The sequence below is a fragment of the Podarcis bocagei genome (genome assembly GCF_964188305.1).
Source record: "Podarcis bocagei genome assembly, chromosome: 1".
Lineage (NCBI taxonomy): Eukaryota > Metazoa > Chordata > Lepidosauria > Squamata > Lacertidae > Podarcis > Podarcis bocagei.
The window spans coordinates 86,610,481-86,636,619 of NC_138125.1; the positions used below are offsets into that span (position 1 = coordinate 86,610,481).

The following is a 26,139-nucleotide window of genomic DNA, read 5'->3' on the forward strand; positions in this document are numbered from 1 at the left end:
CCTGCAGAAGATGAGCAGAAATAAAATTTTGCCAGCATTCTGAATACTCCACAGGCATGGGCATGTGAAGCACCATGCGGGTACTAGAAAGATGGAGCAGCCTAGACTGGTCTTAGCAAAAATAATACCTGCTTTTTTTCTCTCTAACCCTTGTTTCCCCAAACTAGTTTTGAATTTTAAATTATTGTAATATGCACTGGGACCTGCTGCTGAAGGATGGGTAATAAATTCAGTCGTCACCATCGTATGGGCATATGTTTTGAAATGTCCACCTTTTCATTTTCAGGGATTCTTAACAAAAGCAGCAGACTACCGGTATTTATCTAATAGAGTGCAGTGTAGTGCAATAGCCTGGCTGTAGTGCAGCGTCTCAAGTCTCACTGTCCCAGTGTGACCCCACCTCAGCTTGTCTGTGCCCTTCCTGTGCTCCATACACATTTGCTGCAGCACACTCAGGCCCTATCGCAGCCCATGCTCCAGGGACACGCTGTGTAGCCGTGGGATCCATGATGCTATTTATGAAGCATGTTTCCAACTTCCAGGCAGTATTTCCTAGATGTTCAAACTGCACTCACGACAAAGTTGCAAACAACAACCCCATATTCAGTTGGATGTACTTGGGGAAGTATATAAGCTACACTGTATGTAGCTTATATACATAACATAGAAATTGTCGCTCCGCTTTATTAATGTATGCTAAGATGGCAGTAGCGCAACCAAGTTCAGTTTTTCCTTGCTGCATTTAGGTGATAGCTGGATCTGCTCACATGCTCAAATGTTTAAAACCCTTAAGTTGTTATCAGTTCACTAATATATGGGTAATCCACATTTATCTAAGACAAAGTGATTTATTGTGGCAGACACTCCTGTGAACTAGAACCCGCCACATCGGGTTCAAGATGTGCTAGCTGTATACACCTGGGACCAGGCGGTGAAAGATAAAACTGTGAAGCCAAAAAGGTCATGAAATGCAAGAGGAACCTCCTGTAACATTTCTGTGCAGAACTGGAACTCCCAGCCTCGAATTTGTTTTTTAGCCACCCACCCGGGGTTGGGGGAACAGGCGACCTTGGGTGTTTTTGTTCCTCCTTTTCTTATGCATGTCACTGTGGTGGTTTCTAATCTCCTGGGTCAACCATGAGTAAATTGCTAAGCCGCTCCCTCCATCCATTGTTGTGCGGCTAACACCCTTCTTGGAGGAAGGGAGCACAAAGGTTATAAAGGAATAAATAATAAAAACGTGTGCTTTACATAGTTCTGGGAGAAGCGCCCCCCACACCCCAACCTTTAGGAAAGCCACTTCGGTTGCCCATCTGTAAAATGGGCATAATAAGGTTGGTTTAACCCAGCGAGAGTGAACGGGCTCCTCACCAAGAAAGCACTTGGTGTTCGTTAGAGGAGGGCTACAAAATGGTTAGCAACAGCCCCGCGCGTCATGGGAGCGGATGGGCTCTTTCAGCAAGAAATTCCTCGGCTCCGGACCCCCCCCCGCCCACCTCTCCCCTCCCCCGGGTGGAACCCCTCCCACCTCCGCTTTGCAGAGCACTCCTCCGCCACCTATGCGAGGCGCTGCCACCCCCCTCGCGCCCATTACGCTCCCGCGCACACCCACCCCAGCGCTCACTCGCTCCCAGCCCCCGGGAGCGCCTATCTGCTTCGGTCAATGGCTGTGGGTGTCTCCGGCGCTGGCGAGTGCCTGCCCGCCTTGCCCCGATGCTCGATAAGCTGCCTCGCCTTACTGGGCATGCCCGCTCCGTTTCTATATAAAACCCGCCGGAGTTAATCCCTGGACATTCCCCGGCTCCTTCCACCCCGCCCCTCGCCATCGGATTGCGCTGGATCGCGCCGCTCGCCCGGCCTCAGCATCGCCCGCAGATCCGCACGAGAGCTGCGCTTGCCGCTGCGCTGCAACAAGGTAACGGAGGTGGGGTGGCGGGGGTGGACGTTGGGTTTCTCCCCCAGCCCCGGGTGGGTCTCGGGCGCCTTTCCCGCCCGGAGTGAGGCCCGGATCGGGGGGTTGGGGGAGGGGGCGGCGCTGGCGCCCGGGGGTCGCGCGAGCGCAGCCTGTTGCTGGAGAGGACGGGGAAGAAAGGGGGTCGGCCGGGACCACGTGTGTATATGTGTGTGTGTGTGTGTGTGTGTGTGTGTGCGCGCGCGCGCGCGGCTCGCTTGAAGAATTGCGGTGCGCCTGGTGAGCAGGGCGGACGGAGCAGGAGTCATGCCATTCCCTTCTCATGTAAGTCTCCCCTCGGTTACAATGGGCCACCTGGAATTGGTGCAACCTGTTTTTATTATGCCTGCTGCTGCTGCCGCCGCGCGAGAAGCGCGCGGATCGCCCTGCAGGTCGCGGAGGGAGACGGGAGGCGGGTTGCGGGAAGCACAAAGCTGAGGGACGTGCAGTAAGGCTGCTGCTCTTCTGCCTGGCGGTGGGGGGCAGGGAAAGGGGCTTCTCGAGCGCCTGGCGGGGTCCCTGCTTGACCCGAAGTCCCGCCCACACGGGCCGTCTCCGCCAATCGCCCTGCTCCTGGGCGTCCCCCCCTCCTTTCCTTTTCTTTTTTAGAATTGACTGGGGAATAAAAGCATCAAGTTCCTATGGACAAAAAAGGTTGGGCAAGGCTAGGATCCCCAGCTGATGCAACTGGGCACTGGCTTCAAGGGAGCCTGCGGGCATGTTGATGCTTACACTGGTGTAGGAATATCGGCACGCGAAATCGTTGCCCGAATTTTTTTCTCTTTTTGCTCGATTAAAACGGTCTGGAGTAACTCCCCGCCCCACGCCTGTTCTCACCTCCCCTTGCAGATTGGACGCACTATTTCTCCTGCACATAAGCAGGAGCCGAAATGGGGGGGGGGAGGTATACATTCAAAGCCCTCCCTCTTCCTCCTTGGTGTGTGCTAACAAAAGGAAGGTGGTGCTGGGAAGTGCCAAGGGCTTATGCTTAGAACATAGATGGCAGGCAACTTTCTGCATTCCCCATGGGAGTCTTGGAAAGCTTCTTTTGGCATTAAGTTAGATACACACACAGAGAGATAATTTAACACAAATACACACATATTATACACACACAGAGAAATTTGAAACAACCCTGGAATTCTTCCCCCTTACCAGTAATAGGAAGCCAGCTGTTCAGACTTTGTGCCATGTACAAGGGCCCCACAGTTGTCCTCCACCATGTGGCTAAGTGGACTTAGGGTAGGGGACCAGAAGCCCTGCATATGAGCCATTTGATCCATGCCACAGCCCAAGCTCCATGAAAGATGTGCCCTTGCCGTAATTCTTCCTCAGTGAATTTGACAATGTACAGGTATTTCTGTTTACCGTTTTCCCCATGCCTGTGGCTTAATTTTCCCCAACCAGATGAAACAGTTATGAGACATCTTTCCCCTTCTGGCTGGTGAGTTGAAGACCTGCCAAGCGAGCTCTTATCTGTGAGTCTCCAGGCTTGTGGTAGTGGGTGCTGGGGGCAGCGTGGCACAAGAAATTAAGGCAGCAGTGAGCTGGGAGAGAAGGCTGGGAAAGCGCAGCGGGTGGGGAGAGCTGCTGCTTTGCATGCCAAAGTCCCAGGTTGACTCCCTGGCATCTCTAGGTAGATCAGGGAGGAACCCTGAAAGATGCAGAGTTGATGTTGGTCAGTGCAGACAGTTCTGAGCTAGACAAACCAAAAGTCTCACCTGGTAAAAGGCAGCACCTTATGTCCCTAGATGCAGCCCCTGCATAAAAGTCCTAAAGAACAGGAGCGCTCCATGGGTGTCTCTCCTCAGTGAAGCTGTTGGGTCTGCAGGTAATGATTGATTAATTATATTACCTTGCAGTTGCCAACTGTGGGGAAGCCGTTCCACTGTTTATATGTAAACCATTGGCTGTAAAGTATCCCGTGTGGAATAAACTTAACACAATAGGGATCTCTGTCTTTCTTCTTTGGCAATCACTCCTAGCCGAGTATGATTGTCTTCCATGAACTTGGTCTCCGATGGACCTGTTAACAGCATTCAGAAAGTGATAGAAGTTTGTTTATTTAGGGACTTTATATCCTTCTCTTCACCACATGGTCTCAGGGCAAGTTGCTGTTCGCTACACAGAGCCTGGCGTGCTCTGGTCCATGGGGTCACAAAGAGTTGGACAAGACTAAATGACTAAACAAAAACAACACAGAGTAATTTTTTAAAAAAAAAAATCACAATATACAAGCTCCTTTATTAGATGAACACAATGCCACTACTGTGCTTTGAGGGCTTCATCATCTGTGAACCCTGAAATTGGCGTCCCCTCCAGACCTTTTGTATGGTTTTGTAGGGCCCCCCAAACTGAGAAACTGATACATCAATCCGGAGTTTGTAGTTAACACCCAGGGATCCAACATTGTCCACTTCACACTCAAATTTCAGGGTTCATAGTTAATGAAGCTTGCTTTGAGGGTCCCCAGCATTGGTGCCCATTGCATCTCAAGTTCTCTCACCATGGAGACCCTTCTGATGTTATCTTGGGGGGCAAATGAAATGGTGCCTTGTGGTTACCACACCCAAAGGAATATGTAATCTCAGGTGAGAAAATATATTAAACTTTGGGTGGTGGCACTTTTGCATCCTGGAAAGGTAATATTGGGATGACACTCCGAAAAAAAGGTTTTAGTTAGTTGACCCCCATCAAATATTTTCAAGGAATGGTAAAGTATATTTAAAGCACTAACTTCATTAGAACAACTAATGAACAGCTAATTTCATTACCTGTTATTGTGAAACAATGAAAATAACATAAACCAGTTATAACATATTGCTATAAATTTTAAGAATGGTAGCAAAGGGTCCTATAATAGTGAATAATTCACATTCCCTTTGGTGGTAATCCTGGTACAACAGTCAGCCTGCAGCTATACCTTAAACAAAATTAAAACAGAAATAAAGTAGAAGTAACTATAAAAGAAAAATGCTGTCAAAAGTTAGTTTCTAAAGGAAGCTGTGCTAAGTAGGCAGCAGACCAGTTCTTCAAGCATCAACTCTGATTCTTAAGGCAAGCAAGATGGAGTCATGGACCGTCCTACGTAGCAACTGTTGCTAGTATAGTGGTGCCCCGCAAGACGAATGCCTCGCAAGACGAAAAACTCGCTAGACGAAAGGGTTTTGCGTTTTTTGAGTTGCTTCGCAAGACGAATTTCCCTATGGGCTTGCTTCACAAGACGAAACGTCTTGCGAGTTCTTGCGAGTTCTTGCGAGTTTGTTTCCTTTTTCTTAAAGCCGCTAAGCTGTTAATAGCCGCTAATAGCCGCTAAGACGCTAATAGCCATGCTTCGCAAGATGAAAAAACCGCAAGACGGAAGAGACTCGCGGAAAGGATTAATTTCGTCTTGCGAGGCACCACTGTATTTGGAGATGCCTGCAGTTCTAGCTGGTGGCCAATGGGAGGAGCTTGGCTTTGCTGCAAGGCTTGTCCAACACAGTACTGTACTGCTTCCAGGGGTTTTATTTAGGGGAGGGGGGTTAGTCATGGTCCTTTCAGTGGGTCTCCCTCAATGTACCTGCCCCCTCCTCTCTATTATTGCTGGCACCCATTAGTTTGCCTCTCCCTCTGGGTCCTAGTGCACACCATCACATGGAGGGGGAAGACAAAGCATGTTCCTGCCCTTTTTTCTCACTGCTTGCCTGGAGAGGGCAAGTGAACAGGCAGCAGCAAAGCAGAGGAGCTGGGCTGTATAGCTCCAGGGATTGGCAAGGGGCTCCCACACCTGACCGTGGCCCTGGGTTTGGCCCCAGGAACTTCTGTGTGATCAAAGGCAACCTACCCTTCACTCTTGCTCTTGCTAAGAAACGACACCCTAATGAAATTTTAAAAAAGAATAAGGTGCCCTCTACATAGTGGCATTCTTGACTTCATGAAATAGTTGATGGCAGTCAGATAATAGACATTCAATCCAGTGCCATTCCAAGTCCTAGATGTAGGCTTGAAGAGCGAATGATTTTGCAAGTGGAGCTGAAATAAAGAATGGTCTTTCAAATAATTAAAATCCAACGTTGTTTTTCCTCGGACAAGTACTCGGACTTTTACTGAATCTACATTACTCATCACATGATAGCTGCAGCCAACACTACACAATTGGTTCACAATTTAGCGGAACCACCTGCAACATCGGGGCCCAGTACGGGCCACATGTTCTCCTGCAATGATTTTGCAAAGTTTTTTGCAGATAAAATCGCTCAGATTCGGGAAGAAGTAGACTCCACCGTGGGAGCAGGGCCGGGGCGGGAGAGTGCTAGAGTTCTGTCTAGTCAAGTTGAGTGGGATCAATTCCAATCTGTTACCTCCGAGGATGTGGACAGGCTGCTTGGACGAGTGAAACCAACCACCTGTCTCCTGGATCCTTGCCCATCCTGGCTTATAAAAGCTAGCCGGGAAGGACTGGGCGATGGGCTTCGTGGGGTGGTGAATGCTTCCCTCCGTGAGGGAGCCTTCCCAGACCCGCTGAAAGAGGCGGTTATTAAACCGCTTCTTAAAAAACCATCTTTAGATGCGGCCACGATGGCCAACTATCGCCCAGTCTCAAATCTTCCATTCCTGGGCAAGGTGATTGAGCGAGCGGTTGCCGAACAACTCCAGGCACGCCTGGAAGAAGCGGACCATTTGGATCCCTTCCAGTCGGGATTCAGGCCTCATCATGGGACTGAAACTGCCTTGGTCGCACTGGTTGATGATCTCCGGCGGGCTAGGGACAAAGGTGAGAGCTGTTTCCTAGTTCTGCTGGATCTCTCAGCGGCGTTCGATACCATCGACCATAGCATCCTTCTGGACCGTCTTGAGGGGCTGGGAGCTGGGGGCACTGTCATACAGTGGTTCCGCTCCTTCCTCCTGGGCCGTGTTCAGAAAGTGGTGGTGGGGGATGAGTGTTCAGACCCCTGGGCTCTCACTTGTGGGGTGCCTCAGGGTTCTGTCCTCTCCCCCATGCTTTTTAACATCTACATGCGGCCGCTGGGAGAGATCATCAGGAGGTTTGGGCTGGGTGTTCATCAGTATGCGGATGATACCCAGCTCTACCTCTCTTTTAAATCAGAACCAGTGAAGGCGGTGAAGGTCCTGTGTGAGTGTCTGGAGGCGGTTGGAGGATGGATGGCGGCTAACAGATTGAGGTTGAATCCTGACAAGACAGAAGTACTGTTTTTGGGGGACAGGAGGCGGGCAGGTGTGGAGGATTCCCTGGTCCTGAATGGGGTAACTGTGCCCCTGAAGGACCAGGTGCGCAGCCTGGGAGTCATTTTGGACTCACAGCTGTCCATGGAGGCGCAGGTCAAATCTGTGTCCAGGGCAGCTGTTTACCAGCTCCATCTGGTACGTAGGCTGAGACCCTATCTGCCTGCGGACTGTCTCGCCAGAGTGGTGCATGCTCTGGTTATCTCCCGCTTGGACTACTGCAATGCACTCTACGTGGGGCTACCTTTGAAGGTGACTCGGAAACTACAACTAATCCAGAATGCGGCAGCTAGACTGGTGACTGGGAGCGGCCGCCGAGACCATATAACACCGGTCTTGAAAGACCTGCATTGGCTCCCAGTACGTTTCCGAGCACAATTCAAAGTGTTGGTGCTGACCTTTAAAGCCCTAAACGGCCTCGGTCCAGTATACCTGAAGGAGCGTCTCCACCCCCATCATTCTGCCCGGACACTGAGGTCCAGCGCCGAGGGCCTTCTGGCGGTTCCCTCATTGCGAGAAGCAAAGCTACAGGGAACCAGGCAGAGGGCCTTCTCGGTAGTGGCGCCCGCCCTGTGGAACGCCCTTCCAGCAGATGTCAAAGTGATAAACAACTATCTGACATTCAGGAGACATCTTAAGGCAGCCCTGTTCAGGGAAGTTTTTAACGTGTGATATTTTATTGTATTTTTGGTTTTTATGGAAGCCGCCCAGAGTGGCTGGGGAGGCCCAGCCAGATGGGCGGGGTATAAATAATAAATTATTATTATTATTATTATTACACAAAGTTATTGAATGATGGCAGATCATTCCCTGCTTTCACTTTAGATAGGAGCCAAACAATTGAGAAAGCTGCTGATAAGCCAGTGGTTGGGAGCAGCGACTTAACCCTTGTCTCTGGCAAGTAAGAGGCACCTCCAGGTAGTGTAGCTTTTTGGAAATCATAAAAAAATGCTCTCCTTTTTCATTCAGACAATTTCCAGAGGGGAAGTTGGGTTAGTCTGTTGGAGCAAAATCAACAAAGAACACTGTGGTGCCTTAAAGACTAATCAATCTATTGTGGCATATGCTTTCATGAACTAGAGATGAGCAGATGCATAGTAGTTAAGAGTGTCAGCTTAAGATTGGGGAGAGACCCAGGTTCAAATCCCCCTCAGTGGGCAGCTTTGGGGCAGTCACAGTTTCTTAGCCTAAAATATGTGTGTGGACCAAGTACTCCGTTTTGAGCTTGAAGAAGGAAAGATGGAATAGAAATGTCATAAATAAACCTCCTAAACATGGCACGGGGTGGGGGGAGATGCAAATATATACGCACTATACCTTTAAAGCACTTTACAAGCACTTTCTTTTCAGCAAAGGATTCTGGGAACTGTAGTTTGTTAAGGGATGTTGGGAATTGTACTTCTGTGAGGAGTAAACCCCATTACCCAGAATTCTTTGAGGGAAATAAGGTATTCTGAATGTGCTTACAGATACAGTGTGTACACAACCCTAGTTCCATGCAAGTGGTAAGGAGTTGGAAAGCAGGTGAAAGACAGAGAGAGAAAAAGGAGTGGCCCTACCCACTTTGACTCTCACTCTCCCTACTGCCATTATGTGACCCTTGTCAGATGACACTGAGGGAATGCAGCCCTGGAAAGGAGACAAAAAGGGTTGCCCACCCCTGATGGAACAGGCTCAAGCCGCATAAGCATAGGAAGCTGCTTTGTGGAGTCAGGTGTTAACTTCAGTTTGTTTATCCAGTTTTTACTTGGGATTCATTTGATTTGAAGTAAACCTTTGTTTCTAGCCGCACTGCAGATGTGACATACATGCCACCAACCACCAAGTTACATCAGCACATTACTCAACGCCAGTTTCCCAAACAACAATTTATGAATTAGGTTTTCATAACAATGAAACGGCAAGCTAAAACTTCTGATATGAATGTTTTCCATTTTAAGGAGAGATGCAACCACATCCCCAGATGGTTTGGGGAAACCATTCAGTCTCCTGGTGGTCATTTAAACTTTACTTAGCTTGATAAAGTAGGCTTAGGGCAGTTCGGGACTAAAAGCACACATTGCCTTTGGTAAAGTGAGTCAATATGTGCGGTTTGTCACCCAAACTCAGAGATGCCAACGGACAAGGAGAGCTGGCCTCATCTGCTCTTCGCAGCAGGTTGAGCAACAGGGGGAAAAGGGGGAAATAAATTTTTAAGACCTGGAGATCTCATCATGATCACCTGCTAATGTCAAAAGCTTTGTGGGGCCAGTAAAAAAACCATTAGCCTTGCTGCCAAGATCATTTGCAACCCATCCAGTTTAATATGCCTGGCAGGAAAATAGTAGATGACAGTCGATGATTTATCACACTCTGTCTCATACAGGAAGAGTACATAAATCCTAAATACTATTTCTGCATAAATCCCCTAAATACCATTTCCTGCCGTGAGCAGGTGCTTGCTCACCTAGGCTGCTGTACAGTGGTACCTCAAGTTAAGTACTTAATTCGTTCTGGAGGTCCATACCTAACCTGAAACTGTTCTTAACCTGAAGCACCACTTTAGTTAATGGAGCCTCCTGCTGCCGCCGCGCCGCCAGAGCACGATTTCTGTTCTCATCCTGAAGCAAAGTTCTTAACCTGAAGCACTATTTCTGGGTTAGCGGAGTCTGTAACCTGAAGCGTATGTAACCTGAGGTACCACTGTATTGGGAATGGCTACTCACTGTGGTGGAGGGCAGCACACTACTTGCTACATCAACCCAGTAAGGTAGTCCCCTAGTAACAGGTGACATTCCTTCCTTCCTCCCTCCCCTCCCCTCCCTCTCTGCTTGTCACCTAGGGCAAGGAAATTCTCATTGCCTCAAGGTGGTCTATTCAGGAGTAAAGGAACAACCAGCTGAATTCCGGCTCTCCTGCTTGGCCACCTCAGCCCATCTCCTCTTCAGATATTCCAGGTACTTTAAGAACTAATAGCCTAACCGAGAAGGTTTAACCAATGCAGGGGGCGGGAGGCAGAGGACAGCCAGCTCTTGAGTGTGTCCAGAAATTCACAAATCCGAAACAGCAAGTGTCCAGAATCAAAATGAAAATTAAACAGCACACCAGGATGTTGGTCTAACCCTACACCAGGCAAAGCTAACAGAACAATGGTCTGGCATTGGTGGCAAGAGGGGCAACAGACCACATTTATGGTCTTTTATGCCAAGGTGGCTCTGAGTGACAGGTTGCTAAGCCCAGCCAATCATAGGATGGCCATGCACTTCAGGAAGGAGTGCTTCACACTTCTGGGAAAGTTGAGAGGTGGGCTGTTAACTGCTGCCGGATCTGCCCACTTCTGCTGTGAGGTGACACTGATGTGTCTTGGAAGAGGAGACGTGACTTTTCCTCCTGGATGCAATAAAGAACTGGGCAATCCCAAAGTGACAGGATGGGGTGGGCAGAACCACACTCCGCCGTTCAACCATTTCTGTTTGAAGGGAAGCATGTGATGGCACAGCCCTAAAATAACCTGCACCACCCACTTTAACACAGGGATGTTTGTGCTACTGCAAGAACTTCCAGTGGGAAATAAATTGGAGTTAACACCAAACGTCTGCCAGGTAATGTGTAAACTGCAAATCACCTCTCTTAGTAAGTTCTGCAGGAGCAAAGCAGCTGCGCAGTCCTGGCAGAAATGCAGGTGACATTTTCCCCAAAGAAAGGGATCTATCCCTTAAAACAAATGAAGCCTGACTGCATGCTCCCTTGCCTCACCTAAAAAAGGTAAAGGGACCCCTGACCATTAGGTCCAGTCGTGGCCGACTCTGGGGTTGTTGCGCTCATCTCGCTTTATTGGCCGAGGGAGCCGGCGTACAACTTCCAGGTCATGTGGCCAGCATGACTAAGCCGCTTCTGGCAAACCAGAGCAGCTCATGGAAACGCTGTTTACCTTCCCGCTGGAGCGGTACCTATTTATCTACTTGCACTTTGACGTGCTTTCGAACTGCTAGGTTGGCAGGAGCAGGGACCGAGCAACGGGAGTTCACCCCATTGCGGGGATTTGAACCGCCGACCTTCTGATCGGCAAGTCCTAGCCTCTGTGGTTTAACCCACAGCGCCACCCGCGTCCCTTGCCTCACCTAGTGAACTGATAATTAACCTTTGGGCTTTCAGTGATTATTTAGCAGCCAATTCAAACTGATATACTTTGTAGTAGATAACAGGTTCTCTTGACAAAAATCATACAGGCAGAATTACTTCTTCCTTTGTAGATTAAGTTCAATATGTGTGTGTGTACACGGATTACAACTGTGCTTTTGCCACCAAGTACCCATTTCACATAGTTCAATTTAGATTAAAATCTTACTAATGGGCCCCACTTTTTTTAAAAAAACCTTATTAATGGATTTACTAATGAATTAATTACTTGAGTTATTGAAGACTCAAGTAATCCTTTCTACCCTAGCTAGACTTGGAAGCAAGATTTTGCCAAATTTAGAGCACTAAGTAGGCAGAGCTTCAAGCCTTAATTGATTAATTGGTGAGATTAATCAACTAAAGCTTTAATCGCAGATTAAAAATTGATCCCTGATTCATCAGTGGGACTCACAGCAAGTGAAGACTCAGGGATTTAGGATTTAAAAGACTTCCTGCTGTAGAGACTGTATTGGGGCGCTACTGCTTTTCTCATTGCTGGTGATTGTTGCCATTACTAAGCTTCGCAGACCAAACGTCATAGCAGTACAGTGGTACCTCGGGTTAAGTACTTAATTCGTTCTGGAAGTCCATTCTTAACCTGAAACTGTTCTTAACCTGAAGCACCACTTTAGCTAATGGGGCCTCCTGCTGCCACTGCGCCGCTGCTGCACGATTTCTGTTCTCATCCTAAGGCAAAGTTCTTAACCCGAGGTACTATTTCTGGGTTAGCGGAGTCTGTAACCTGAAGCGTATGTAACCCGAGGTACCACTGTATAAGGCATCTTGCTGTGTTCCTGTCTAGATTGTCTATAGGTTTCGAACATGTCCATTTTAAAGCTATAATTATACTGTCACTTGGGAGAATTCCATATCCACAGATTTGATGGTGAGCACATGAAAGGAATAGTCTACCGTCAGATCAGTGGTAATTTTGTTCATTAAATTCCAGGGTACCAGCCCTGCTGTAAAACAGTGCATCGTGTCATGTTGCCAATCTGTGGATGGGTGTGGCAGCAGTACAGCACACCAGGCATCCCTAACCTGGGATGCTCCAGATGTTCTGGACTACAATTCCCATCATCCCCAACCAGCACAATTTCACTGATGCTGTTGGAATTCAAGTATCCTGTGAGCAGGACTGCAGCCAATACCTTTATGGTTGTGTGGGATTCATCATTGCAGAGATACGATTGCCTCTGGCTTATAAGAAACCTTGGAGCTAGAGTTGATGTTTTTATTGGTGGAAATAACCCTACATGTTTGTTAATATTCTTCCAGATTCTGACTGTTTCCCAGGTACTTCTTTAACATATCTGGATGTATGGGAGTAGCATCCAAGAATAGATGGGGTGAAGAGGGAAAGTGATGCCTTACAGACTAGGGGAAAGTGCAGTGGGCTGAGAGCCAGGAGGTACTTTCCCCCCTGCATGCTGTTTCAGCTCACACCTCATGTTACCTGCAAAGGGAATGGAGATAAGTAGTCTCCATGTGCCTAATAAGAATTCATATACAGAATGTGGCAAAGAATGGGAAAGTCTAGCTGTTAAAATCCCTTGATCACAGCAAGCCCATCTGTTAGGGAATGGTTAGGGAATGGCATTAATGGATGTTAATGGCATTAATGGATGTTTCAGTAGTTAGTTAAATCAAGGGTTCTCAGTCTCTTGGGACCTGAAGACATATTAGTAGCTGCTGTGGGTGCCACAGGTGATGCTCAGACCCCACCTCCCTCCAAACAGGTAAAACTGTCTCCCCAAAATACAAATAAAATGGGAGGGTTAAGGGCACCACATTGGAGACCCTAGGGATAAACTAATGAGAAGTAGATAAGCTGTACAAACTTTGTTGTTGTTGTTGTTAAATGGCATGCTTTTATTTTATATTTGAATCATTGCTTTGAAATAGGGAATTCAAATGGCTTCTGGAGACTTTAGCGTTTAGAAAAAAATTGGAACTAATATCCAAGAAAGTGGCTTCATCAGATCATTTCAAGATGAAGCTCAAATTGTATATAGTAGCTGGGTTTTGTTTGAATGGTGATGTTGCCTCAAATGGGTGTGTCAGAGGAGCTTATCTAGAACCTCTGAGAGCCAGGAAACAAATGCAGGAATCCTGCCTTAAATATATTTGTCTTGTTGCTTGGTCCATAGCAGTATTGGTTGCTATCAACACATCCTTCCTACGAATCAGGGGAGAAAGTTACTCTGCGCCAGAATGACTTAGCCAGTGGTACGTTTCCCCTCATGGACCATTTGAAGATTGCTATGACGCTTATATATTGCTTAGTCATATACATTTCTAAGGGTGCCATAGAATTCAAATTGTAATACAATAAAATGCAATATAAGAAATAAAATAGGCAATAAAAATACAATTAAAAAACAAAATGACTACATAACGTGGACATGCCTTGGACCACCTGAATGAAGCTCATGGGCCAGACAGTTACTCCAGAGGATGCAAGAAAGACTGTGGCTTAACTAAAAGCTTATATACACACACACACACACACACACACACACACACACACATCTACCTATATGTATTTTTGTGCTTATTGTTTTCTTATTGTTAGCCACATTGATTTCTTTTTGAAGCTAAAGGGGGATATATGTTCCTTAAACAAACAATGTGTAGCTACACAATGCCTTTGTGAGACAGGTTAGGCTTCTGTGCAAAGGCAGTCCTGGAGAGGGAGAAGCTGCAGCTGCTCAAACACCCTTGTCTTCAAAATTATTAAAGGCACAGGAACCTTGTAATATATTGAAGTTCTGGGTTGGTGCTACTGCCAGTTACCAGCAAGCATATAAAGGTGACGACTGTGTTTGTTGCACAAAAAGGACTAGATGACCTTGGCACCATGATGCAGTCTTGCAGGAAAGCATCGTGGAGGGTTAGAGGCCAAGACGAAGCTTGCCTTTCTGTAATAATGTATTGCTGCTGCTGCTGATACACATTAGGGAAATGGAGAAACTCACATCAAGTTAACTTTCATTTGCATACTTCATTTGCAGAGCATTTGTGCGCAAGTACCGTACTTTTGCGTCTATAAGACGCCCTTATGTATAAGACACACACACCCGGTTTTGGGGGACTCAATTTTAAGAAAATGTGGGGAGATGGCCCAAAGTTGTTGAGCTTCTCCCCCCATGCAGCTGTGGGCAGGAAACACGCCCTAGATCGTTTCCCGCACGCAGCGGCATCGGGGGAAGTTGTGCTCCCGCCAACTGGCTGGCTTGTGGGCACACCGCTTCTCCCCCCCCCCATGCCACTATCTGTGTATTGGATGACCCCAGTTTTTTGACATGATATTTGAGTCAAAAAACATCATGTAATACACGGAAAAATACGGTATGTAGAGATGGGTAGGCAATAAGGCACATTGAATTTTTCAAATTCCAAAAAATGAGGGGTGCTAAAAAGTTGTACCATGACATGGGAAATATATTTTGGTTAAATTAATATAATTTATTTTTGTTTGCTAAGTAAAATGTGTGTTAAATTGCATATAAGTAATTAAAAATGATTGCCAAGTACTTGCAGTAAACCTGCCATGTTTACACCCCCCCCCCCGTTGTCCTTTCTGGCAGCTGGGCAGCCTTCTCTTGGGGACTGGGGCAATTGTTATCTAGTGGGACAGGAAAGCCACTGACAGACCAGATAAAATGGAGGCCTTGCATGAACCTTCTGAGCCAGCAGTAGTAGACCGAGGAGGAAGGGTGGGTGAGCATGTTAGTTTAATCCTAACCTCATCCCATGCCCCCTTAATCTTCTTGAATAACTGGGAATTTCACAGCTCACTGATCCCCAGGGCACTGCTCAGAAAACAGCCTGGCCTGTATACACAGAGCAGGGCACTTGCCTGGCACCAAAACACACCCAAAAGCCCAGCACAGAGCCCCAGGCACATACCAGCTGCAAGTGTTTTCTAACTGTCCTCTCTGTGCCAAGCTTCATTGTGGAATAGGGATGAGCACAGCACTGTTTGATTGCTGTCAGTGCTGGTCAGCTGCAATCCTCAACACACTTACTAGGGAGTAAACCCTGTTGAATGCAGTGGGAAGCATACATGGGGTTGCCTTGCTTAAAACTTACAGCCTTTGTTCTTTGATATGTGCACACGCAAGACAAAAATGGGCATTGAAAAATCATGTAACAGATTGTCAGTTCTTAAGTAATCTAATGTTCTCTTTTCAGTATGGACTAAAGAAGCATGATTGATTTCAAGATGGCAAGTTAAAAGCCAGATATCCTCTTGGTCGTGGGTGTAGTGAGGGCAGCAAATCAGGCAGTGTAGTTCCATTGTAGCGTCTCCCTGGCCCTTGCACCTTCACAGCCGAGCACAATAAAGTGTGTCATTTCACCATTCATAACCCCGCTTGGAGATGGGATAGCCCTGGGTCACAAGCAGTACAAAAATATATTCACATATCTCTTTTTTCTTCTTTCCTTGCAGCATCTTCACCTGGAATGATGGTGAGTCTAGCCTTTCTTTGGCTTTTGTCTCCTCACACCTTATATAGCTCCCATTTGGACCTTATGGTCCCTCTTTGGGGAAACTCAAAACAGCAGTAATTCGAAAATGCAGCATATCTGAATTACTGTTCTGTAACTCCCTGAGGATGAACCAGTAGAGAACAAAACACTTTGGTTCAATAGGCCTTTTTCTTGTCTACTCTGCTGGGCGTGTTTTTGGTTTTGTTTCCAGGTACTTGTTTGTAAGACCTGTTTTTGTTGAACTCCCTCTGTTCTGGCCAAAATATCCTCCTTTTTTTGTCTCTCATTGAGACATGTTTATTTTTGTAGTGGTTAAACAACATGAAGGGAAAAAAACCTGTTAGGTGTAGTCTGGACGACGCCAGAACTTGGCTAGTACCATCTTCCCTTTCTATGTGAAAATTCTTCAGTTCTCCCATGGCTTCCCAGCCTCTTTAGTTCTCCATGACACTGAGGATCAGCTACTCGACCAGCCAGTGCCACACTGCAGCAACAGACCCTTGGGCTTTGTTGTTGTTGTTAAAATGTCTATACCACCCTTCATCTGTGGATCATAGGACAGTTTTCCCTCCCTCTCTCTCTCTCTCTCTCTCTCTCTCAATATAATGTAACATAATAGCAAATAGAAACAATAACCCTCACAGTTTAAAAGATCATAGATCAGTGATGGCCAAACTTGGCCCTCCAGCTGTTTAGGGACCACAACTCCCATCATCTCTAGCTAACAGGACCAGTGGTCAGGGATGATGGGAATTATAGTCGCAAAACAGCTGGAGGGCCGAGTTTGGCCATCACTGCCATATGTAATTTAACTAGCCAAAGGCCTGGGAAAAGAGCAATGTTCTCCACTGGCTACTGGCAGGAATGATCTTCCCCCCATTCCTTTGGTGGGATCTATGCTGGGGCTAAGTTCCTTCTCCTTTTCCAGGCCTATTTCCCAACTCTTTGTCTTTCTCTTTCTGCAGCTGTCTCTGGACCAGATCCACACAGAGCCACCTCCAACTCCCAAGGAACTGGATTGGGCAGAACAGGGGTTTCTACCACCCCTGAGCCCCTTGCGCTGTGCCTGGCGCCGGGATGTGCCTCTGGATTGCAAGATCAGCCCTGAGGATGCACAGGCCCGGGCCTGGACAGCTTACTACTATGACCTGCTGCAGTGCACCTTGCAGCAGGAGGGGCTCCCAGAGACAATTGACCACACAAAGGAGCCTCGAACAGGTGAGTCCTTCTTTGGCTGGATGGCTGCTGCTTCTCTCCTTTAACCTGGAATGTGTCAGAGCATCCGCATTAATGGTGAATGTGATAGATGGATCACATCACCATTTCCACCTCAGTGCTTCATCTGAATCCATCTGTAGAATGACTCTGGGTATGGGCTGTGGCTAAGAGAGCAGAGTTAATTACCGTGATTCTATCTTCAAATCCCAGCATGTGGAGTTCATGGAGCTGGGACATTAGGATTCCGAGATCTAGTATGAGAATCAGGTCACCAACTCATTTCTTTTCTTTCCCAGGGTTTGGACCATCAGACATAACCATCTGTGTCTTGGGCTCTCCCACTTCATACTTGTCTGTGCTTCTGGAAGGTGGCAACCAGTGTCCTGGTGAGTTCCATCCTAATGCCATAGCCAAAAGCCTTAGGTCGTCTCTTTGCCTTGGCTCTGCTGGGTGACACATTCATCCTTACTCATGGCTGGTGAAGTACTGAGGAGTCCAGTGGTGTCCCACCTCACCTCACCCAGCAGGACCACTAGGTTAAAGCTCCCACAGGCAGTCAAGGAATTTCCAAAGCTTTGCCTCCCACTAAAGCATCTTGCCAGTAAGAGGCAACTAGCTTTATTCCCTTTCTCCTCAATAGAGGAACTGAGCAGTGCTTTCCTCTAGAGGCAAACCAGGAAATCTGGAGAGGGAAGGAGAGACGGGGCTGCCTTTTTGCTTCCTTGCCACACAGGCCCTTAAAATCCAGTGGAGATGGTCTCCCAAGGTGACACCATTTAGCATTTTTGAAGGTCACTCTGGTGAGTCACACCCCATTTTTGTACATTCTCCTTAAGGGAAGGGGGCTAAATGTCATTATCTTTGGTAACCAGGAACCATTAAACTCTGAATTGGGGGGAAACTGTCTGAGAGGGGCTGCCTGAAGAGGTTGCTTGAATCCTCAAGTCTTGACTGGCTGCTGGCTGGGATACTTACTACTATTTTGTTTCTGAAACAGAAGCTGTGCAGCTTGAATTGTATTGAACCAGAGCTGCTTACCGTTTTGAGTTACCATACAGAGTTCCACCCCAGCTGGTGTCTGCAACTGAATTTATCCACTTCCTTTGGGGTTTATTCTTTTCTTTTAGCTTAAATTTCATCTTCAGGAACTTTTATCTCACTGGATTGCTTCACTTACCTGTATGCCAGCTGAAGGCACCTGGAATTAACTTTCGTCACACCAAGCAGTTGTTATATACCTGCTAGGGCTGGGCAACAACTGGTTTTCAATATTGCGATATGTCACCAGCTAAACATTGTGATATATCGATATATCATGATATCTGAAATAAGGAAATACACAGAGGCGAACAGAACAATGTCCTGGCAACTGCTACTACTTGAGGGTCTAAAACTGATAAATAATGATACTATCAATCACCTCATGGTCACTTTCAGCAGCAGGCAAGCCAAAATGCATCCAAATGACACTTGGTTTTGGGCTTGGCTACCAAATGGTGGTATTCAGGACAATCCAAAGTACGGCGATGAGTCATATTGAATACAAATAATCTGCTAGGTGGCGGCAGCAGCAGTCTGGCAGTGGCAGAATCAACAACGGGGGTGGGGGTGGGGAGCAGCGGCAGCCTCGTAGCAGGGGCACAATAATCAGCAGCCTGTGAAGCCTCGTTATGGCTGTGGGCAGGGGGTGGCAGAAGTGGCAGCAGCCTGCAAGGCCTTGTTATGGCGCTGGCAGTAGCGGCGGCCTGCAAGGCCATGTGGTGGCAGCAGGAGACAGAGGCAGAAGCAGAGGTGGCCTGCAAGGCCTTGCTGAGGTGGGCTGCCACACCTTCTGCCAACGCCTCCCACTACCTCCAGGAGGACTTGCAGGCCACGGTCACTTCTTGCCACCACGGTGAGACCTTGCAAGCCCCACCTCTTGTGTCGCTACGAGGCCTTGCAGGCTGCCATTGCTGTTGCCGCCACCTCCCATTGCTGTTGTAAGGCCTCACAGGATGCCGCTACTGCTGTCACCTCCTGTCACTGCTGTGAGTCCCTGCAGGCCACCTCTGCTTCTGCTGCCAAATCCTGTCACCACTGCGAGGCCTCGCAGGCCAGTGACATTACTGCCACTACTTTCCGTCACTACCATGAGACCTCACAGGCCGCCGCCACCTGCCGTCACCTCAAGGCCTTACAGGCTGCCGTCACTAATGCCACCACCTCCCAATAACTGCTGTGAGTCCTTGTAGGTGGCCACCACTACTGCCACTGCCATTGCTTCCTTGAGTCCTCACAGTCCGCTGCCACTAGTGCCGTCACTATCACCACCGCAAGGCCTTGCAGTCCACTGCTGTTTCTGCTGGTGCTGCAAGGCCTTGCAGGCTGCCACAGCTACTGCTGCCGTGTGTGTGTGTGTGTGTGTGTGTGTGTGTGTGTGTGTGTTGCTGTTGTGAGGCTGTCCTGTTCGCTTCTGTATAGTTCAATCCTTATTTTAGACATTGTGGTAGATTGCAATATTTAGCTGGTGATGACACTGCAACATTAAGCAGGTGATATTATGAGGTTTAGTTGGTGATATTGTGAGCTTTAGGCTGCTGAAAACATTTAGCTGGTGAGTTATCACAACGAAAACCAGGTATCGCCTAGCCCTTAAGCACATTGTGATTTGCGATATATTGCCAGCTCAAATATTATGAAACAATTATCACAATGTGCACTTCAAACCAGTTTTGGACAATATACCTGCCTAATTCTTCATGTTTTGTCAATTTATTATGGAAAAGTTGCATGTGTTTAACACAGTTATTCCCTCAAAACTGTACACTGGTTCAAACTGAGCGGCTACATTATGAAGGTACTTTAGGTCCCAATGATTGTGACAGACGAGCCATAATCATATGCAAATAGTGAACTGGGGTGTTGACTATGTAGCTGAAATAGAACTACTGAGAGATAAGAAGGGAGTGTCAGCATGCTCAGAGCAAGCCCAAGGTTTGCTGAAATAGAAAGAGAAACTTCAGGGGAGGAAACCCTAAGGGGACAAAAAATGCAGTCAGCCCAGTGAGGACTCTGTATGCTCAGTAGCCCTTCTGAGTGTCTGGGTGTGGATAGGGTGGAAAACCAGAATGAGGAACCATGGAATGGAGTAGCTTGAAAGAAGGCCTGGCTGGTTGGCTGGCTGGAACACTGAACAGCAGCACTTCACACTGCAGCATTTTGTTGCAGGTCACAGTTGTATGTATTTTATTCATTTGATTGCAGTACTCTGGTTAAAAGGGACAGAAGTGGGGGTTTTTAAATAATAATAAAAACATAACAGGAACTAAACTTTGCTCCCTCCCGTCAATAAGCTCTGTCCCCTCAAGCACATTTCTCTCCCCTTTGGCTCACTTGCAGCATATGAGCTGGGTTAGAAGGAAATAGTCTCAAACAATGGAGTGAAGCAAGTTAAGACAGGGAAGGGAAATGTTTTTGCTTTAAAAATAGACTTTCTTAATAGTTCAGGGAGACATCCGAATAAAATACCAGTGGATCTCTTGTCACATCTAGTTTGGCTCAGACTGTGGACTCAAGCCTTAGAAATCAACAGTATATTATTTATACCCAACCTTATGCTGCCAACTGTCATCTATAATAAAGGGTTACAGTTTTAATATGTCATAACCTTTTGTTCAATACTGCCTATTTCACCAGAAGCATACTGAGGTCTGGAAAGTGTGTGTTTGCTTACACACACGTACACACAACCCACACTCTGATGAAAAGGAGTCTTAAAAAGCAAGGCAAAGAAAATGGAAGAGACACAATACATTATCAGAAAGACAGTAGCAGTTTTTTTCAGAGGGATGAAGGTTGTTGCTTGAGATCTCCACTTAAGAGTATGTACACTTATCACAATTCTGCCACTGGTAAGCAAGTTTTATAGCAGTTTTGAAAACTTTTATAGCAGTTTCAAAACAGTGGAACAAAAGAAATATATAGAAAGCGATTCTTCGCTCATATTCCTTTCGAACTTTTAAAATTGGTCTGATTCAGTCTCTGTTCTTGCTGCAACAAAGTGACATGGTTACTCTGCAGAGCCTGTAGTCTCTTGCTGCAGAAACAGCTGTGAGAACCATTGCAAAGTCTTATCACTCTCTCCCCCCCCCCCCAGCCACCCATCGAGTTTTATGTTCATCCCGGTAGCTCTCACACTCCACATAAGATTGGGGACTAACAGTCAAGCTCTAATGTCTTTACACTTTACATGTAATCACATCATTAGCATTCATGGAATTAATTAATTTAATACACATTTTTATAAATAAAAATACTGTTTATACCTACCGTATTTTTTGCTCTATAAGACTCACTTTTTCCCTCCTAAAAAGTAAGGGGAAATGTGTGTGCGTCTTACGGAGCAAATGCAGGCTGCGCAGCTATCACAGAAGCCAGAACAGCAAGAGGGATTGCTGCTTTCACTGCGCAGCGATCCCTCCTGCTGTTCTGGCTTCTGAGATTCAGAATATTTTTTTTCTTGTTTTACTCCTCCAAAAACTAGGTGCGTCTTGTGGTCTGGTGCGTCTTATACAGCGAAAAATACGGCAATTGTAGAAATAAAGAACATGACTATACAAAGACGTATCTACACATTAGGCCCTTACCATTGCCAAAATTTTCTTGTTTCAACCACAGAGTTTATACAGGTTTAAATAACATTCTGTAGCCAAGGGATCAGTGCCCCTTTCCCAAGCTTCAATTTTATTTGGAACTATGGCATGTGGGGAAATGGTTAAATATTCTTTCCTCCTCCCCTGGCTGCATCTCCAGTCATGATTGCCTTCCCCCTCCTCAATTGCAATTTAGGGTGGAAAATAAAATAAATGGGTATAAAGGCAGCGCCATTTGGAAAAGGGAGGGTTGATTAAACTGATAAGAGTGGGTTCCTAGAGAGGGGAGATGGACCATAGAGAAGGAAATGGTTAGAGCACAATCTATGGAGGCCATTACCAAACTGTAGGCTGGAAGAGTTGGATTATGGGTTACCTACGCCTGAGGAAACGGTGCAGCTGTTCCATTGTGAGGAAAAGTAATGGAAGCTGACTTTTTGATCAGTGGCATGCAAAAGCCTTATTAAAAACAAGTCAACTCTATGCTCAGCATAGAGGCAGTTCCAGAAGATGGGGAATTTGCAATCACAATTCCTATACAGACAAAACAGGCAACTTGATAGATAAAAACAAACTATTGCTCTCTCAGCCTTATTGAAGTGACATGTCCACTGGATTGGATATTTTTCCCCAACCCAGTGAAATCGGATTCAGTCATGACAAATTTTGATTTATATATCTGAGCCTGCAATATAGTTATTGTATTTACAAGTACATTGTAACAGACCACTTCATTACAAACCCAGTGCCTGAAATTCATCAGAATGCTGTCTCTAGCTGCAATCCTGTCTCAACCAAGCTATCTGGCTGTGCATGCTTCTTAGAGACTCCCTTGGGCAGCTGCTGCACTGTATTCCTGGCATTCTTCCCGTCTCTTCTCAGAGGCCGAGACGGGCTGGTGGTAACCAGAGCTCTTGTGGCAGCTGAGCTGCTCAGATTTCCTGCTGGCTAAAGTGCATATAGAAGAACAGGGCTGGAATAAACCAGAAGGTCAACTCTCCAACCTCCCACACCAAGGCACAATCCCTCCACCCTTCAGCCTCCCATAGGGCTTGGCAACTCTTTGTTCGGATCAGTGACTGCTCTGGCACCATTTCTGCTGGGATTCCGAGGGCTAATTCACACTTTAAAAGGGCCGGATTCTCAATGGCAGAATACACATGCAACATTGGGTTCTGGGAAAGGATCAGGTACCATTTCTGTGTTCAGGGCATGGAAATCCAGCCTCTAAAATGCACACAATCTGCTTGCAATTAAGACTTCATCATATTTTTATGTTGCTGTTTAAACTAGAATTGTGTGTGTGTGTGTGTGTGTGAGAGAGAGAGAGAGAGAGAGAGAGAGAGATCATTCAAAAGGTGACCTCTGTATTTTGAAGCCAGACTGGACAGCTCCCAGCTGCAGGGAAAATTAAAGGTGTGGTTTGAGAGCAGGGCGTATCCAAATAATGCCCCCCTCCTTTTTATGTTCTGAAAGTGCTGTGGTTTCCTAGAGCTAATAACTAGCCCAACCTATGAGCACTTGTAGAACTGAAATTATTCAGTCTCTTTCCCAGCTGACAGAGTGGCTTCTGTGGCCTCGTAGCTTTCAATCATCTATCTGCTAAGGTGGCAAGGAAATGAGTCTTAATAATAGAAAGGTCTGCACCCGAAAGTCTTCTGGTCCTGCAGTCCAGCTTGATGTCCAGAGCCCTCCATGGTAACTGTGTGATGAGAGGGCTCCTTCCTACTTTACCTCCACTTCTCCCTGTGTGTCTTAATTCCATGTGGTTTGATTCTCCCAAGTATTGTCATGGTATGGGAACCTGGTGACCTCTGTACAAAGACAAGATCTTTTGTGCTGTCCGACACATATACGTTTAGAAATAGATTTGCCCAGCGTAGCCGCTAATTTTGGTACCAGCTAAAATAGCCGTTCCCAACATGGCTGGTGAATCTTAAGCGTAAGCGTGTGACACGGGTGGGAATAGCTTTTTCCTTCTCTAGTGCAGTTGTTGCCCCGACTGTTAGGGGAGGGTTCTGCATGTGCTGCTTCCCTACAGCAGCAGATTATGAGGAAAGGGTCCCCCCCTCTGTTTAGGTCTTCAGACAGACTACAGTGCATGTACAAAGAAAGCAGGGTTGCATATGCTGTCCCCATTCAGCCTCTGTGTGTTACGCTGACGGTACAGCTTCTACAAATGCTGATCATACACACAGCTCCCTCCCTGCAACTATCAGGAATCCTGAGGTTCCACATGATCAGTTGACTGAGGTTCCACATGATCAGAGACTGAGAGTAGGGACTGCTCTTTGGAAGGCTGTAGCTCAGTGGCTAGACCATCTGCTTTGCATGATCCCTGAACCCACGTTGAATCCCCAGCATCTTCAGGTAGGGCTGGGAATGTCCCCTGTCTGAATCCTAAAGAGCTATTGGCAGTCAGTGTTGTGACAATTTTGAGTTAGATGCAACAGTGGCCTGGCTTGGTATAAAGCTACTTCCTGTGTTCCATCTGAAAATGACCAACGTCTAGAGGTAAAGTGAGGGCTGCATGCCTCTCACAGTGCTGCTGGCGAAGTGGAAAAGGGCAAAGTTTCCCTAAGGCCACATTCACACCATACATTTAAAGCACTATGACACCACTTTAAATAGTCATGGCTTGCTTTCCCCAAAGAATTTTGGGAGGTGTCATTTGCTAAGGCCCTCAGGCATGGCCAAACTTGGCCCTCCAACTGTTTTGGGACTACAGTTCCCATCATCCCTGACCACTGGTCCTGTTAGCTAGGGATGATGGGAGTTGTAGTCCCAAAACAGTTGGAGGGCCATGTTTGGGCATGCCTAGCTAAGGGTGCTGAGGGTTGTTAGGATGCCCCACTCCCCTCCCCGAGCTACAATTCCCAGAGTGGTTAAACTATAGATCCCTCTTCACAGGGAACTCTGGCACTGTAGCTCTGGGAGGGGAATGGGTTCTCTTCTCAAAACCCATAACAAACTACAGCTCCCAGAATCCTTTTGGGGAAGCCACTTCTGATTAACATGGCATCAAAATGCTTCAAATGTATGGTGTGAATGCGGCCTAAGAGAATTAAGAACTCTGCATCCCTTTAAATTAGATTAGGTAGGAGGGACAGTGGATATGCCTCAGGTTACTGCTGCCCGAGGTGAGACATTTCTGAAGGATGGAGCAGCTGCGTTACTGCAAGGCACTTCATTGGAGGTGAAGTGGCTTATAGTGCTGCTGTGTGAGGGAAGGTTTTATCCTCTTTGCCTCCCCGCTGCCAGAGTATGAGAGTTTGGTTACAAAACTGGAGGATTTTGAAACTCTGTCTTAATGGACCAAAACTGATAATCTGACAGCTCAGTTCCAGGTATGGCTGGCTTAGAAGATAAGGTGTGCTTCTCCCCGCCCCCAGTGCTGTGGGTTAACACACACATAGTATCTCAGTAAGGGAGAGTGTGATGGTGAAGAGTTTCTCTTAGTTTACTTTTACTTTGCATGATGAATATCTTTTCTGTGGGTCAAAGGAAATGCCTCACCCTTCCATCTGTTGCCGTGGAACTGGAGGTAAACAAAAGGGTGTGGGTTTAGTTTCAGATAGCCAATGCATAAAATGAGAAACCAAAACAAAAGAAGCGCATACACACACACACACAAACACACACACACACACAGGCAATAACCTTCAACTTTGTAAAGTAATGCATTTATAGTTGAAGGTTTTGTCTTATCTAAGTATATCTTCTATATTTTGGGCATGCTCCCCTCCTCAACTTTGGATTGAATACCACATTACTGACTAGTTTCGGACGGGGGGGGGAACCCCTGAAAGATTAAAATGCATTAAAGATTTAAAAGATTAAAATTGGGTTGTGTTCTAGAGAGGGTGACCAGAATGGTGAAGGCTGGTGGAGAAGGCTGGGTGTATTTTGCCTGGAGAAGATTAAGGGGAGACATGATAGCAGTTTTCAAATACCTGGAGGGCTGTCACACAGAAGACTGAGTAGACATGTTCTCTGTTGCTCCAGAGGGTGGAAATTGCAAGGAAGCAGATTTCAGCTAAGCATTTGGAGACATGTCCTGATGCAGTAAAAGCTGTTGGGACAGTGGAGCAGACTTGTCTTAGGAGATGGTGGACTCTTTCTTCACTGGAAGTATTTAAGCAGAGGCCGGACAGCCATCGGCCAGACTCTGCAGTGGGGTGCACTAGAAGTCCTCCAAGTTCCCTGCCAAGTCTGTGGTTCTAGAGCAGGACTGGGCAACCTCTGTGGCCCTCCAGAGGGTTGCTGGGACTCCCATCACTCCCAGTCTGCATTGCTAACAGAGGTGATGGGCGTTGTACTTCAGCAACATCTGGAGAGCCACTGGTTCCCCCAAGCCTATTCTAGAGGGTAAAATTTGACTTGTCACCTCGGTAAGCCCTAAAAGCACTGGCATTAGGAACAGACCAGTTTTGCTAATGTGATATAAATGGAGCATTA

General features: G+C 46.9%; 1 protein-coding gene across 3 annotated transcripts in view; it reads left to right on the forward strand.

Moving 5' to 3' along the window:
- The first annotated feature begins 1,576 nt into the window (after positions 1 to 1,576).
- Positions 1,577 to 26,139, forward strand: part of CARNS1 (carnosine synthase 1) — a 35,039-nt gene continuing 10,476 nt past the window's right edge. The window contains exons 1-5 of one of the 3 annotated variants that reach the window (XM_081206736.1): positions 1,577 to 1,915; positions 9,999 to 10,113; positions 15,792 to 15,811; positions 16,798 to 17,050; positions 17,347 to 17,436. In XM_081206736.1, coding sequence (XP_081062862.1) covers positions 15,806 to 15,811; positions 16,798 to 17,050; positions 17,347 to 17,436 — 349 coding nt within the window. In that variant the 5' untranslated portion in view covers positions 1,577 to 1,915; positions 9,999 to 10,113; positions 15,792 to 15,805. Of the gene's footprint in view, positions 1,916 to 2,148; positions 2,237 to 9,998; positions 10,114 to 15,791; positions 15,812 to 16,797; positions 17,051 to 17,346; positions 17,437 to 26,139 lie in introns of those variants that run through there. The other 2 variants (XM_081206735.1, XM_081206737.1) reach the window with 2 other exon arrangements.